At 35.1% G+C, this 17873-nt stretch overlaps 1 protein-coding gene across 1 annotated transcript in view; it reads left to right on the top strand.

The window, feature by feature from the left end:
• Window positions 1–814: 814 nt before the first annotated feature.
• Window positions 815–17873, top strand: part of Abca12 (ATP binding cassette subfamily A member 12) — a 172886-nt gene continuing 155827 nt past the window's right edge. The window contains exons 1-2 of the mRNA XM_074071660.1: window positions 815–1289; window positions 14628–14721. Coding sequence (XP_073927761.1) covers window positions 1221–1289; window positions 14628–14721 — 163 coding nt within the window. The 5' untranslated portion in view covers window positions 815–1220. The remainder of the gene's footprint in view (window positions 1290–14627; window positions 14722–17873) is intronic.

Below are 17873 nucleotides of genomic sequence, written 5' to 3'. Positions count from 1 at the left end.
CAGCCTTGGCTCGCATACTCTAGTTAGCTATCTTCAGGAGTGATTCCTAAGCACTAATCATATATAAAGTACTGTGATACACAGTAGTCCATGCCTTCAAAGAATTTTCAAACCAGAGGGGAAAATGAGACATACAAAAGTAACAATAAGGTAAAAATTGTATGTTCTTTGAGAGAAATAACAATGAAGAATTATGCTGAATTCAAAAGCAAGAGAGAGTATATTTGATGAGGGTATCTGAAAAGGTTTCATGTTTTCAACATGGGGATGATTCTGAGAGGTAGAGACTTTGAGAGAAAAGAGGGGATCCTAGGCAGAGGAGATAGAAAAAATATCTTAGGTCAGCCTATGTCCCCTTTAACCATACCTGCCCAAATGAGGAAAGCAATTGCATTCAAACTGTATTAATGTCACCTACAGCCTACCTTTCCTTTTCTGCATTATATGTAACTTAGTAAATTGTGATAGGAGGTGGGGCCCAGTAAAGTTACTTTCCTTCAAATCAAACCACCAAGCTGTAGGTTAAAGATTAATACTTCCATAGTGTATCACCTAAAATGATGTGCTAAAGCTTTTTCAGCTGAGCTCTGACTTTATTGACTTAAAGCATTTTAATGACACTTAAAATACAGTAAGAGTCCCTGGGATCTGAGTCTGTGCCCAGGGCCTATAAAATTCTCTCTGTGCCCTGTCTCTGCCAGAGCAGGTACTGTGTGCAGAAAAGAAGACAGGAGAGTGCAGGACAAGTCCTACTGGCCTGGCAAGGGTCCCACCTAATTCCTTATGACGTGTCAAGTGCAGGTGACATGTTCTCTAAGGTGTGGATAGGCAGTTAATTTCATGGAGAGTAGGAGGTGTGGGTTCACCCTTTTTTTTTTTCCACAGTGAAACATTATCTGGATGATACTCATTCTCTCTTGAGTCTGGACTTCATGCAACAGGCACTGACTGGATATTATTTTTAAATAAGCACAAACCACTCAAAGACACTGGTTTGGGTCCTGGATTTGGAGGAAGAGTTGGCTGAAAAGTGCTTCTTGGTCAAAGATTAATTGGAAGAAACGAGAAGAACTGTGGGTTTCTTACCCCAGCCCCACAAGAAACTATGCCGTGAAAAGGCTACTGACCCATTGACACACCCAGCACATTGCCCTGAGTTTCAATTCCTCCTTTGAAGAGTGGAGGAAAAGGGAGAATTTCCTTACTGACGTGTTTGAAGGATGGCTTCTCAGTTTCACCAGCTTCGAGTCCTAGTGTGGAAAAATTGGCTTGGTGTCAAAAGGCAGCCGGTGAGTTAAAAAAAAAAAAGTGGGGGCATGGGGAAAGGGGCAATACTCTGGGCAATCCTTAAAGGTGATGTTAATGAGAGGTAAAAAGAGTTTAAAGGTATTTTTCAAAGCAGAAAATAAGATATTTAAAATTCATCCCTCCATCTGTCTTTTAGCTAATGGGGCGAGTCTTAACATGCCCCCAAAGCAGTCTTTTGATTTCAGTAAATTAAAAGAGTAAATCAGGACATGCCCTGGGCAAAGAAAAGGATGTGCTTCGTTACTGGTGGAACTGGAACTAGTGTTAGATTCTGAGTTCAGGCCAAAATGCTTTCAGAATTTTTCTTAATGAATTTAATTAAAAGTGGGATGAATGAAAGTAAAGTACAATTTGACATCATTTGAAATGGGAGGAAATGTACTGGAAACCCAAAGGCAATGGAAAGTTTGGTTGAAAAGTAAGATATAGAAAGAGTTTGAAAGCTGTTAGCATAGAAAAGCTTCTAAGGAATTGTAGTATATAAAAGTCATTTACTGAAAATGACAAACAAGAGTATGTGTGTGTGCATGTTTGTATATATGTGTATATATATTGTATATAAAGACACATATGTATATTACATGTTTTAAGAATATTATTGAGTGACTTTAACACTTTGTCTTCTTTTTGCTCCCTGCAACATCTTTTCTGTGCTCTTACGTTAATGTTTGCTTTTTAAATTACAAAGCCATCTATTAGAGCCTAGCAGATAGAGTCCAGGGAGGAGGAAGAAATTGGTTCCTGTGAATTATCATGTATTCTGAAGAATTGTTGAAAACCAGGAAAATCCAAAAAGACATTCAGTATACTTCATTTTAGAGTAGCAATTCTCAGCCTCAATTGAGTAATATAAATATGTAAATATGTGTCATAGAAAGAATCATTTTATGTAGGTCCTGTACCTCGCTCTAAGCTTGCTTGCTGTGCCTGAAATTTTACTTAGTGTTCTGATGTATGCAATAAGACAAAGAACTAGATGCCCACTTACCTTTGTGAATTTGACGGGCTGGGTTTAAAACCAAAAAGTGCGATATGATTGCATAGGTGTGTTAGACAAAATTATAAATTAATATTAATACTATATTAATGGGTATCAATATGATATATTAATATTTTGTTTTTTAATTTTAAAAAAGCACAAAAGAAAAATTCCTCATGTAATAATTTCACGTGATTGGTTTGCATGTGGCTTTCAGCAGGGAGAGTCCTGAGTATGTGGAAAGATCAGGATGTGAATTAGGGCTCCTCCCAGGACATAAATAGCAAATAACACGTTCTGTGAACACTGGTTTTCCCGCTTGTAAAATGGGCACAAAGCCTGCCATATCTAACCCATGAGGTGGGAAGATCTAAATATGCTCTTAATTTAAAAGTGCTTTATAAATAATGAAACACTTAACAGATTATTGAGGGGTTTGGGGCAGTGCCTGTGCCATATGTTGTTTGATTAATGGTGAAAGGAAATCCAATAGAACGGAGTGTTGGGGAGAGCAAAAAACCTTACATAAAGTTTGGAAGTAATGGAAATTCAAACCTTAACAACAAAAGCATAAAGAAACTATGCTAAATAAACTGGTGTATTTGTTACTGTTGATAAACTGAATGCTGAGGCTGTATGCCTACCTTAAAACTTTTTAAAATTTACCAAAATACCCCACAATAAAAAGAAAAAAAATCAAGTGAATGAAGTATTTTCATTGAAAAATTTCGGCCTTAGAAATTTTAATAAGTTCCTTCCTCATCTATATAAAGCAATGGGTATATATTAACACTTTAGGATTTCTCTCCATTTTAGTCAGTTGCTGCTGGAGTTGCATATTTAGAGGAGATGCAAGTCAGATATGCTAAATGTGTTTCAGCATGATACCATGATAATACACACCTCATAATACCTTATACAAGATACATTATTCCCATGTAGCCAAAACCCCTAAAAAGCCTCTACTTTTCCTAGGGAAGGAGAATACATGAGCTATTAGTTCATTTTGGGACATGGACTGATTCAAATCTTAAATGCACCTTGAGAGTATGGGCCAAGGACAGATAAGTTTGGACTGTAGGAAGTACAGTCAGAAAAAGACTGTACTTGGAGAAATACAGAAGTCCTACCTGAGTCCATTACAACTACCAGAAAGACAAGAGAGACCTAAAGAAGATGGCAGTGGCAAAAGGAAAAGAAAGGACAATTCTACATGGAGAATGAGAGAGCAAAGATACATTTCTTTTGTCATAGTTTTGCCTAGGGCTAAGCTCTATTTCTTGGCATTGGGAGAAGGAAGACTTGAGGACACAAGGAAATATATAGAAGAATTACACTTAAAGAAAATATCAAAGAAGGAAGAGTATGGAGAGTTATGACAAAGTATCTCAAGGGAAATAAAATGAAAAAAAATTGTGAGAGAAAATATAGACAAATTGGAAGACAGACAATGTAAAAAGAAAAGATGCATATAAATTATAAATTAAGAAGAGGACATAATCTTTGTGTAGGCACAAGACATAGTCATCCATTAATCAATGATTTAAAATGCCAAGTATTTTAATCTCTATATTTATGTTCATTCTGAAAATGGCACCTGACAAATAGAATTTTCTACCAAGAGAACGGAAATTAAGTTGTGTGGCACTGGAAATATATTGTCCTTTGTGAATATTATGGGAAAATACTAACATCACTACCATGATAACCTTCCTCAATTTTTAAGCTATTCTATCACAAAGTAAGGTAGTAGGAAAGGAAGAGTTAGGAATTTATTAATGGAGAATCAGATAGCATATAAAAAAGATACAATAAAATATTAAGGTAGATTGGGATTACTGAGGACATATAAAACTATATGCTCAAACACAAAGCAAGATAAGAATTACATGCGACTGTATAGTTTGAGAAATAGAATGAGAAAAGGATAAGCTAAATGTTGAGTCTGGCTACAATTTTTAAGGTTGACTTCCATTACAATTGTACACAAAGTAAATCTCTGCTTTATGGAAGCAAAGGTAAGAATTGTGGAATATTTGGAATTATGTAACTGGCAATTTTGCAGTCCCAGAGAACTCAAGGGACTTGTCCAAGGTCACACAAAGAGATTTTACCAATCATGAAATCTACTGATTGCATTGTCTACTGTCAACTGTTCCTGAGTCAAGTTTTCTTTCCCAATATTCTCTGATCTCTGCTCAGAGTTCAGCATACCAAACAAAAGGTCATATCTGCTAAGTAGATCATAGATATTTCTATTTTTAATATTTTTGATAAAAATGAATCCTCAATTATATTGAAAAATGAATACCAAAGAGAATGAAGTAAATGCATTAAATACCAAAAGAAATGTTAAGTAATAGAGAAAATCAATTAGATGCACTTGTAACCCTGCTGGGCTTAGAATTTAACTCTAAAAATAATGGAATAATGAAGATACATTCTGGAGGAGATATATTGCAACAGGGAGGCTCACCTAATGAGATTCTAGTTAATGACAGGGAGCAGAGTCGTAGGACAGCAAAGAACTGCAGGCTGAAAGACTACAAAATACAAGGCAACAGTTCATCTTTCATTAAGAAAATGGGTCCTAAAAAGACATATCAAGGAGAGACTTCCGATCTGTAAGAAGTGAACTCTGATTTCAAATTTCTGTCATGAAGAAGAAAAACTTAATGCTACTGGATTATTATCTGTTAATATTTAGATAAGGAATTATACTTTACCTCAGATGATGGTAGAACTGGCTATTGTGGACATTCTCACATTTTGTACAATTCACTCTACAATGTGATCAAATGTCCCAGTCTCTTACTTCTTTTGAATTAGGATCATTTACTCCCTTAATTCCTTTTAATTACAAAATATTAGTTCTATATGATTGTGGTGCCCACTCCAGAGTAGACACGTGCATTTTTAAAATTTAGTCAATCAGTAGCATAAATGACGTGAAGGTATTTCAGAAATGGGAGCAATAGACAAATAAGTTGACTTAATGTTCAAAAAAATGTGTCGTTTCTCTACATGTCATAGAAAACATACCAATCTCCAAAATTTATTGTAATCTGTAAGTATGGAATTCAGAAAAAAATTATTTGCTCCTAATTTTTAGCTGTGCCATTTATATGGATGGCAGTGTTCAATAGCAGAAGCCAAACTGCTTGAGGACTCTATGCCATTTGTATTTTCTCATTTTGGGGGTGGAACTAAGGTTTATTCCAAAAAGTATCGAACTCTTATTTCAGAAAGTAAACCTTGGAATCCTCTTGTTGCTATCAAATAATAGTTGTCCCTGTCTTATAGAACAATGCCAAAAGAAAGGGATAGAAGACAAAAAAAGAGACAGTGTACTTTATGTTATGGAAGGTTGGGCAATTTTTATTTTCAAGTTTGTAATAAAAAGTATGATTCTAAGTTATAGGAAGACCTTTAAATGACCTTTAATGGTTTTTAGCATTAAAATAATAAAAAAACCTTTTTATTAGTCTCAAGGCTGAACTAATAAAAGTATAATATTCAGATAAAAGAGAGTCAGTTATCTGTTCTGTAGTGCTTTATCTATGTAGCTCAATGGTTAACTGTGCTGGTGCTGAAGCCACTCTAGGTTCAAACACCAGCTCTACCTCTTAGTGGCTTCAGAAAAGAAAGCTTACTTAGTCTCATCAGGATTTGATTTTTCCATCTGCAAGAAGAAATGAGCTTATCATGTTAAATGAGATAATGCACGTTAAGTACTTAACAGCATATTGTACATTCCAAGCAGTCAATGCATATTATCTGTTACATTTGGAATATTATATTAAACTCTGATGTTAATTATAAAAGACTGCTTGACAATGAGAAATCATTCTGGAGGAAAACACTTTGAAACAAGATTCGATAGAGAATTGTTGAAGATACCCAGGAGGAGAGGAGACTGTCTTTCTTCAAATACTTGTGGAATTCTTATCTGGTAGTGGTGGACAAAGAAAACAAATGAATGGTAGTCACGGAAAGAAAGACTTTTTCTTAATATAAGCAAAAATACCAGACAATATGAGTTGTCCAATGAGGAAGCATTGAAGTAGAGGTTGTATAACTGCATGGCAGAGACATTTTTCCCTAATTCCTTTTTTCTTCTTTGGCAGAACTGGGATTTGAACTTGTGCTTGCTCGGCAGGCATTCTAACACTTGAACCATGCCCCCAGTTCAAATTGTTCCTTAATTCTTGATGCAGCAGTTTGGAGTTATTTTGTTCCTGGAATATTCTATCCCTTTTCTCATGTGTGGATATTAACCCAAATGTTTCCTTTGTTTGAAAGAGTCCCACTTCTTCCTCACACTCCATCCAACACACATATGTTTTCTTCTGCCTCACCCTTTTTCAACTTTCAAGTATTGGACTCATCTTTTCTTGAATCATCTTCTTCTCATACACTTTACTTCCTACATCATAGACTATCCATTATACTCAGTTATATGTCTTTCTTAATGTTTTCTCAAAAGACAGAGAAATTAATTGCGCTATTCCCAGTTTTTGGTATTCAGTAGATGATCAACAATTTTTGTTGCATTAATGGATGTACAAACTTTATATAAATGATTAATGTATTGTATATTGAACTCTAAGACTCTCCAAGACTATAGCGTAGGGAAATGGAGAATCACTATCCTATTTTTGTTCTCAGAGTTAGGCAAAAACATTTCTAATGAAATTTAGAAATTGTACTGATGTTTGGTATCATTCATTTATGACATAACCAACTTTTGACAAATCTAATGCAAGGGTGCAAACTCAAATATCCACAGGGGGCAAGACAGTGAATGTGACTATGTGAAGTACTTGAAGAATAAGAAGGTACGGAATGGTGGTGTCTATGATGAAATAGAACACATACTCTGTTTTAAAGTATTCAAATCCCATTACAAGCAACAACCCTCACATTATCTGTGTGCAATAAACAGAGCTCCTCCGTAAGCTTCATTTGATGAAGATGTAGTATTTAAATTCTTACAATTTCCAAGTGATATTTTAAAGAAATCTCCTCAAGTTTTAAAATATATAGTAAAACTATCAATTTAAAAGTTACCTTTATCATCTTTTCTTCTTTTTTATTATATTGTTTTTGTGCTGGGGTACATTGTGAAATTTACAATATATACTAGTTGAACTCACCCCTCCATCATTCTCCTTTATCCCCTTGTTACCGGAATAGTTCTAGCATGTCTCATTTTTCCATTTTAGTACACAAGTACATAATATTTCCACTACATTCAGCCTCCTTCACCATTTCCTTATATCCTCCCCACTTTCCACTGGTACCATCTCCCAGACAGGACCTGTTTTACCTTCTTAATCTCCTTTTTTGTAAAATGGTATTTTTCTTTGTTTAAGATAACTCTATATTTACCTTTGAGTGAAATTGGTAAGAAAATAGTAACAATGCTAGATACAAACAAAATGAAATGGACTAGCAGGAATTACACAGGAATTAGGGTTCTGACAAGATATCAGAGTCTGAATGATGTACAATTGAAATTACATGCTTTGTTTAGAAAGTTGGGTTTATGAGATGTTCAAAGATTTAAAATAATAGTTGTTACCAAATACAGAGACAGATGTTACTGGATAATTCAATTTAGTTAATAGCTACTACAGATCAACTGTAAATGAAAATTTGGGATAAATTTACATTTTATTGATTCAATAACTTGCATCAAATTTAAACTTTGAGTTTTGAGTAGATGACTTCACTGACTGCATCACTGAATTATACCCTGGCATCTTCATTAATTTCCCCAAACTCAACACCTGCATGCAGCAGGGTAGAAGTCCTCCATATGAAGTTTGTTTGTTTGTCATCTCTTTTCCTGTCTTTTGCTTTATTTTAAAAATAGGATCTGTATTTGCCCTAGATCTAAAGACCACATATGAGGGAGAACACATGATTTTTGGTCTTCTGAGTCTTGCTAACCTCGCTCAGAATGATGTTCTCCAGTTCCATCCATTTACCTGCAAATGATAAGATTTTATTTTTCTTCATGGCTGAGTAAAATTTCATTGTGTGTAAATACCACATTTTCTTGATCCATTCGTCAGTAGTGGAGCATCTTGGCTGTTTCCATAACTTGGCTATTGTGAATAGCTCTGTAATAAACATGGGTGTGCAGGTGCTTTTGGAGTAACCTGTGTCGCATTCCTTTGTGTATATCCCCTAGGGCAAATACAGCAATGTTGTAGGACTTGGGTTACATGACAAGGGGAGAACATATATGGGAGGTAAGGGGTTAGATAGAAAACCCGAAACATGAAAGCACTTGATGTCCCCACTCCAGAGGAATTAATACAGAAACCTTAAAGTGACAGAGGTCAACATGAGAAGGGGATCAGGAACCAGTGTAAAAATGAGTTAGAGATGAATCCACCCTAGTTGTAACACATTTGTAAATGAAAGCAACACTTGAAATCTCTCTGTATAGCTGTCCTTATCTCAACTAGCAAAAATGCTACATCTTTCTTATTCTTGCTTATTTCTGCTTTTCAATGGAACTGGAGAAAAGTGCAGAACAGGTTCCGCCTGGAAGGCGGGGCAGAGGGTGGGGACCGGGGAAGGAGGGAGAAATGACCCAAACAATGTATGCACATGTGAATAAATGAATAATAAAAAAACAAATAAAAAATAAAAATAGGATCTGGATTTTCAAAAAGAAATACAGAGATTTTTAAAATAATTTCTAAACATTTCATTTTGAAATAAGTTCAGATTTAAAGAAAAGTTACCAGAACAATACAAATAACTTTTCTACTCCTAGATTCATTTGATATTGATGCCCATTACCCTGGATACTTTAGTGTATATTTTCTACAAACAGAACCTAACACCACTATCAAATCCTCAGACTCGATTCAAGCTTTACCAGTTGCTGGAACTATGTCCTTTACAGCAAATGGACCGAACTCAGAATCATGCAATACATCTGGATTTCAGGTCTCTCATCTTCAGTCTGCAGCCGTTTCAGCCTTTCTTTGACTTTTATGACTCTCACACTCTTGAAGCTTTAAGACCAGTTGTTTGTAGGGTATCTGTTGTTTTCTCATTTTCAGAGTCAGGTTATTCATTTTTGGTAAAAATGTCATGGATATGATGCTGCTTTCTGCCTATTGCATCCCATCAGGTGGTGCATAATATCAATTTATCCTATCTTGTGGGAAAATGTATGCACATACCCCATTCCTCATTAAACTCAATTTATTTGTCTGTGTGCTTATGTACTTATTTATAACTGCAGAGACTCATGGATTCCTAGTTTATTCAGTTAGACATTTTATTATCATTATGTATTTTTAATGCTTAAATTTGGCCAGTGGGTCACATTTGATGCTGGTATTTGACCATGGACTGGTATTCATTTGATTTGCTTTCTTTTCCATGTTTGTAATTCCCCTGGTGGATAGCGAGAAGCCTGGCTCACATAATGGGGAAATTTGGTCAACTTCAGCATATGAACCCAATCTTCTGCTCCTGCCTCAGCCTTTTCTCCCTGATGCCTTCTTGCCTCCACTGGGACTCTATACCCCATACCTGCTCACCCTACTGTCAGTGTCCTCTTTATCCTGTTAGAAACCCACTTCCCTCACTGGGTCACTGTGGCTCTCTCAGTCCTAGAATGGATGCTTTTGAAATTAGGGGAAAGAGAAAAAAAAAAAAAAAAAAAAGAACAGAATGAGGCATTTCAATAGAAAATAAACCCTGGAGAAATCAGAGAACATGAATGCCATGCCCTATTAAGGAATTTGTAAATTATGCCCTTAGATGTCAAGAATGGGGGTGGGGGATGAAATGTCAAATGAAGCATAAAGCTAGTGTGAGGTAATTGAAATATTAGCAAAACCACTACACCTTTAAAACTGCTTTCCCCAAAGTGTTTAAGTAGTTCCTATGTCCACAGGTGCAAAACCAATATGTTAGCTGTTTCTCCAAACAAAAAAGCCATTGCTCATCAGCTTAGTATTGGATCCTTGACATTGCTTTTGCTTCCGTGTTGCTTTTGACATTATTTAGAATGGTGTTGAGAATAATCCTGCTGCTATGGAAATTTAAATTTTGCTTATTTTTCTTTTTGTGATTAATTTGTCAACCTTAACATTCATGAGGAGATCACAGTGGAGAGAGCTGTGTATTTATTACCCTTCTAAAATGAGGTATTCATAAATGTTCTTAAACCTCTCTGGCCCAAAATCCCAGGGAAAGCTTGTGATAATGGATTTGTTTATGGACTTATGGTTTTTGCCTTTAACAGAATCTAAATTGCCTTCAACTTTTCTTATTTAAGCTGCTTTTGTCTGGATTTTAAACATGCTTAAAATTACTTTCCAAATTTAGCAAAACATCTTCATGGAAAAAATAATTAAATTAGATGAATCAAAAGATAATTTTTTTTTTGGTGCCTGAACTTTTTTTTTCTTTTATTATTCATATGTGCATACAAGGCTGGTTCATTTCTCCCCCCTGCCCCCACCCCCTCCCTTACCACCCACTCCGCCCCCTCCCTCTCCCCCCCACCCCCTCAATACCCAGCAGAAACTATTTTGCCCTTATTTCTAATTTTGTTGTAGAGAGAGTATAAGCAATAATAGGAAGGAACAAGGGTTTTTGCTGGTTGAGATCAAAAGATAATTTAAAGATATCTCATAGTATATGCCCCTTATTGGAATGTGGATGTCTATTTGTGTTGGTGTAGTTGATCTCAGTTGCTGAATTCTCATGAGGTTGCTGGGAGAAACCAGTAAGTGTTCCTAAAAGTAGTTACAAGGCACTAAGCCTCCTACTCAGAGGAATACTTTCTTTAAAGAATAACTATGGCCTCAAAACACATGAAAAAATGCTCACCATCCCTAGCAATAAAGGAAAAGCAAATTAAAACCACACTAAGATTCCACCTCACCCCTGTTAGAATAGCCATCATTAACAACACCACTAACAACAGGTGTTGGTGAGGATGCTGGGGAAAAAACGAACCCTCTTACACTGCTGGTGGGAATGTAAACTGGTACAACCACTCTGGAAAAAAAATTGGAGGCTACTTAAAAAGCTAGACATTGATGTACCATTTGATCCAGCAATACCACTCATGGGGATATACCCAAAAGACTGTGACACAGGTTACTCCAGAGGCACCTGCACACCCAACTTTATTGCAGCACTATCCACAATAGCCAAGTTATGGAAACAGCCAAGATGCCCCACTACTGACGACTGGATTAAGAAAATGTAGTATTTATACACAATGGAATTTTATGCAGCCATGAAGAAAAATGAATTGTTATCATTCGCAAGTAAATGGATAGAACTGGAGAACATAATTCTGAGTGAGGTTAGCCTGGCCCAAAAGACCAAAAATCATTTGTTCTCCCTCATATGTGGACATTCGATGAAGGGCAAACACAACAAGGGGATTGGACTTTGATCACATGATAAAGTGAGAGCACACAAGGGAGGTATGAGGATAGATAAGACACCCAAAAAACTAGATAGCATTTGTTGCCCTCAATGCAGGGAAACTAATGCAGATATTTTAAAGCAACAGAGGCCAATAGGAGAAGGGAACCAGGAACTAGAGAAAAGGTTAGTTTGAGAAGAATTAATTTAGAAGGTAACACACATGTACAGGAAAGCAATGCAAGTCAACTCCCTGTATAGCTGTCCTTATCTCAACTAGCAAAACCCCTTGGTCCTTCCTATTATTGCTTATACTCTCTCTTCAACAAAATTAGAGATAACGGCAAAATAGTTTCTTCCTGATAGCAAGGGGGTGGAGGAGGAGAGGGAGGAGGCAAATGGGTAAGGGTGGGAATGGGGAGAAGGGGGAGAAATGACCCAAACATTGTATGCATAAATGAATAAAAAAAAAAGAATAACTATGACCTCAAATATGGAGCTGGTAAATCTACAAACATTAATTTTTTATCTTAATTCTTTATAGTCTACTTTTCAAATGAGTTAAATAACATATGATTGATATCTTGCGTCCAGGATCTTCAAAGAATGGATAATTTTTTAACTATCAGAGAGACTAGGCTAAAATAACAACACAGACTATATTTCTACAGCAATTATATCTTTCCAAAACAATTTTTGTAATGCTTTCTTCTTTGCTCCTCAGAGCAGCATGATAATCATAAAAAATACTGGTTTGTGTATCTAGAGATTCAGATCCTTGTCCCCTGCTCTGCTTCCCAATTGTATATAGCACTTTGAACAAGTTATGCTAGGCTTCCATACCCAGAGAATAAAGCAATAAAACAAGGAAGTTGGATCAGATCAAGAGTCCTTAGCATCTTTGATCCAATGGATATCTTTGTCAGTCTGGTTAAGCATACAGCCTTCTAAGTATATATACTGTTTTTAAATTCATAAAATAAAATAAAGCCAGTAGGATTACAAATAAAACAAATCATGTTGAACTTTAATTGTCAAATTATTAAAAAGCAATTTTAATGATATGGTAAAATGTTTATATTATTAAATAAAAGGTATCCCCAGAATAGCCATAATTTTAACATAGTGATGAGTGTAAATAGCACTTTGGGGTTTCTGCAAAAATCCTAATGTGATTTAAAAATAGCCATGATTAGTACTGATGATAAATATATTTCTAACAACATTTTTGTTCATTGTCTGCATCAATCATTAATGGAAATTTCAATTACAAACTAGAGACAATATGTATAATCTTTTTCCTTCTATCCATACTTCCATATGCTCTATCCATTAAATTATCTCAAAGAAACTTGCAAACAAAAATTTTCTAGGGCTTTATAAACTGTCCTGCTAGTTAGGTAAGGTGGCTTACATTTCAGCCCGCTCTGCTCAAAGTGTAGTCCATGAAGCAGCAGCACCTACCTGGGAACTTGCTAGAGAGGTATGTAGACTCATAGGCCCCACTTCACGTCTACTAAATCCAAATCTGCATGTTTACAATACTGCAAGATGATTTGGTATATATATTAATGTCTGAGAAGTGGCACTTTTTATCAAGCAGTTCTACCTCTCTGGATACATTTTGGCTGTGACCAAAGTACCTTAGAATTTCTTAGATCTACTGCAAAATTCTTCCTTTATTTTGTTTAAATCTTGCTCCTATACCCAAAGCCTAACAAGTGGGTCAAATCTACCAGCTAGGAGAGTAGTGCACTAACCCACAACAAAGATTTTAATAGGAAATTTAGGTTAGGAGCCACTTGAGGATCAATAATCCATTGGGTTTGAGTTGTTTCAGAGTATTGCAGAGGCCCAGGTTGAAAAGTTGAGATTTGGTAGAAGAAATTGTCTCTGAAAAGTGGGGGAGGAATCATGTGACTGCATAACCAGCCTGAAACATAATTCCAATTTGAACTTTACTAAGTAGAGGCCAGGTTATTTCCCTGTAGTTTGGTGAGCACTATAACTGTTTGCACATCATAGTTAATGTTCTTATGAATAGGTGTTTTTCACTGTTCTGGAGCTAATTTTATAGATCTATAAAATATCAAGCAGTTAGTGACTTCTGAACTGAATCATGTCTACATAGGGAGAAAAAGCAGCTCCTCTTATGAAATAGTAAAACTATTTCATAGAAATGTCTTGAGCATCTATTTTTTGCCAGGTAGGGAAGATTCAGGAATGAGTAAAATGTTATTCTTCCCACAAAAGAACTGCTTATTTATTTGGGGAATGAGGCCAAAAAATGTTGACTAAAACAGTAAGTTAAGTTCTATGATAGAAGCAGACACAGGATATTATAGTGGTATAGAAGAGTTGCAAAGAACTTCAAGTTTCTGTTTATCATTTGCTCATTGTCTCCATTATTCACTTTGTTGGTTCATTCATTCACTGTTTTGTTCACCTGTATTTATTGAGTCCCCTTACCCAAGACCACACATTAGTCTTCGTGGCTGAACATAGTATGCTAGCATTAGAATTTATAAACTAGATCCAGGTTGAAGTGATACTGAATTTTGTATGCAATAAACAACTGGGAAACTCTAAAAGATTTCTGGGTAAGGAAATTACTAGTAAGATTTGAATTTTAAGCTAATTATTCTTGGGACAGTCATAAGAGATCACCAGAAAGGGACCTTCTCAAGAACATTTCAGGGTTTTGAGCCTGGAAAAATCATTCTTGTCAACTCTCCTGCATTTAAAAAAATTCCCTCATTCCTTTCTTAATAATATTGATAGGCAGTCAAATATCCAGCTTGCATTGAAATATTACAGTATGACATACTACTTGTACTCCATGGGATGTTGCTTTTTTGTTTTGGGTATGTTTTTTTGGTTTAGTAGTATAATTGATACTTTTTCTATCATTATTTTGCAGCTTTGGACACTCGTCTTGATTTTATGGCCAGTCATTATTTTTATAATTTTGGCCATTACCCGGACAAAATTTCCTCCAACAGCAAAACCAACTTGTAAGTAAATGACATCTGTTTGTTTTTGTAGCTTTTATATTCTGTGTGACATTTATTTTGATATCACTTTACAGTTTCATTCTAAAATTTATTTTTTTAAATATTGTTTCCTTTTGGAAGTATACATATAAATAATTTTTGTGTTTTTCTTTCTATTATTTCAAATTAAAAAGTTGATTCTGAGCCAGGTGTATTGGTGTATACTTGTAATCCCAGCACTAAGGAGCCTGAGACAGGGGGATCACAAGTTTAAGGCCATCCTGGGCTACATAGTGAGATCCTGTCTCACAAAAGAAAAATATAAAAAAGTTGAATCTGTAATGTTTATCTAGAAAAATATGAAGCATGTAGGAGCCAAGTGTACTTTAATCTTCATAAATTTTTGACAGACTTATTATTTACATCATGACTTATGTCATGGCATGTACAGCACAAATCAGCAGCATTCTTTGGAATCACGGACTTATATTTGATTAAACAAACAAATGGAATCCAGGACTGTAAAAATCTCTTCTCTCCTTCACAGTTGATAGTTGAGTGGTATAAATGTGTCAACAGATTTTGTTTAAAAGAAGATTCCTTTATAATTAGTGTTGTTTCAGTTAGCTGCAGTCATTGCCAAGTTATAAAGTGGGCAGAATGCCCAACTCAACCATTATTTTCTTTTGGATACAGTACAGAAATGCAGCAAAGACTCAAAGTCCTTAGAACTGAGGGAGTGAGGTTTTTAAGCCCAATGCTTTGATGGATGCTGTTTCCATTTTTGTTCTTTTCTTTCTATTTGGAACCAGTTTTCCTAGTAGAGAAGTTAAAGTAAAGTTAGATGTTTTATGTGTCATATGTGGCCATCTCCTAAAAAGGTTCTTATAGATTTTAAAAAACATTTTTTTGAGACAAGTTCTCACTATATAGTCCAGGTTGGCCTCAAACTCATGATTTTCCTGCTTCAGCCTCCTGTGTGCTGTGATTATAGGTATGAACTTCCATACCCAGACTATAAATAAAATTTTTGTAAATCTGATTGTATTTCAAATAAGGCATAGTATATAAAAGAAGACAATACCAAATTATTTTGTAAAGAGAGAAACAAGCTAGTGACTTTAAGAAGTAGGTGTTTTTCAATCCCCCACTCTTAAGAAATAAGATGAAAACCATGGCTAAACCTGCTTGAATCCTGTACTATGGGGATAATTCAGAAAATATCAACTCAGTATAAAGAATTTAAATTTCTTGGTGCTAGAATAAATGATTCCTTGTATTTTAATAACACATTATTTTGAAAGGACTTTTGTACAAGTCATTATAAAGAGTTGTTGAGGAGATTTTTATCAGGTTGTTGGAAGACAATTCTGTGCAATTCTGTGCACATTGTATGTATGTTACTTCTTCATAACAGTTTGATCTCATGGTGTACTGTTGGAATTTATGTATTTTTGTATCTTAAATGTGCCAGGCTTAAGAACTAATGCATGGACTTCAGTAATACTGTATTCAACACATAAGAGGACTACTATTTAATTTTTTTCTGGTTTAAGATACTAGTGATCAGTTTGCTTATAATAGTGATAACAATAGTTCCTTTCAACAACCCACTGGTACCAGCTTCATGTTTTTAAGGATTTTTCAGTTACACAAAATTCCTCTTGTGAAACTTCCAAAAGAAAAATATAAGGTCTTGAGATGAACAGTGTCAAATTAATTGGTGCTATCTGATAACATTTAAAGATTCATGGAGAAAATCACAGAGAGCTCTTATAATTCCACTAAATTAGGAAGGAACTGGAGAAACAATGTGACACGTACCTACTAGATCTAATCTCGAGGACTCTGAAAAACACAGTATCTGAAAGCAGATGAATAACCATTTTTTACTATGTACCTGTTACCCTACTGTAGTAATAATTGGCTAATAAGTGATTGTATCTGTGAATAAGAGATAACAAATTACAGGATAGTTTAAACACTGAGAGTATGCTTGCTAGTCTCTTAGACCATATAAGCCTCAGTCTAAAAAATAGCTTATTGGCTTGTTATCAGAACTTACTTGAAGGGATCCTTTCACTTTACACATGAGAAACCTAGAACCCAAGGAGACTGTAGTTTGCCAAAATTAAGTCATGTAGGACAGGAGAGAAAAGTATTGCAAATGACCTTTCCTTATGTTGTCCATGAGCGCTGTCTCCTACCTTAGCCTCTTACACACAAAATCTTCTTAGGTTTGGCAATACTTCTTTGGAAGAGTCAAATAAAAATTGTCCAGGGTTTCAACTTATCTTATTATTAATAGAATATAACACACAATTTTATAACTGAAGGTGTCATTCTGTAGAGCACTTCAGAGAATTTAAGAAAAAGAAGAAGCTACCTTTTTTCCTCTACTATGGTAGAGAGGGAATCACTTCTGGATGAGGGTGGGATTTAGATACTTTACTCTGGTTTTGTTTCAGTTGCTCTTGTTTTATTTTGTGTCTCATATCTATCTATGATACTGAGATATTAAAACTGCCTAAGAACAATAATAATATTTTTTTATTTCATACTGTGTATCAGGCACTTAGACTGTATTATTCATTTCATAATTGAGAAAACTGATGCAAAGAGTGGTGATGTCAGGGTTTGAACCCATGCAGTCTGGTTCCAGTTTCTGGTGTTAAGCTACAGGACTCACATTTTCTACATCTAGTAGTTAGTAGTAATTTTTTTTCTTTGTGTACACATTTAGTTTTATTGTAACAAAGCAAACTTGTACACTTTTAACGTTTAAAACTGAGTATCTTTTCCTTTCCAGTGAAAACATAAAAAGAAAATTTAAAAATAAACAAACAAAATTACAATAGAGAATGTCAATTCTGAATGAGATCCTACAAGTTCTGCTGATTCTCCTATAGAGTGGGCTCAAGTCATCATTAGGAAGAGAATTTTATTTTAAAAGTGTCATCTTAAACTGCAAGGATGTCTGTTAAACATCACAATTAAACATGCCGAAGGAAAAGCCATGTTGTCAAAAATGCCCACTTAACCCACCTAAACATCTCAAACCCACTTAAATTTAGTATCATCTAAATTTAGTATGAGAAAACAAAATATTAGAAATTCAAAAATATAAACATCTCTTCGTTGTCTCTTTCATGAAATCAGGAAATAGTAGAAGC

The sequence above is a fragment of the Castor canadensis genome, chromosome 4, assembly GCF_047511655.1.
Source record: "Castor canadensis chromosome 4, mCasCan1.hap1v2, whole genome shotgun sequence".
In the NCBI taxonomy this organism is placed as follows: Eukaryota; Metazoa; Chordata; class Mammalia; order Rodentia; family Castoridae; genus Castor; species Castor canadensis.
Note: the sequence above shows the minus strand (reverse complement) of the source record. Positions and strands in the feature narration are given on the sequence as shown.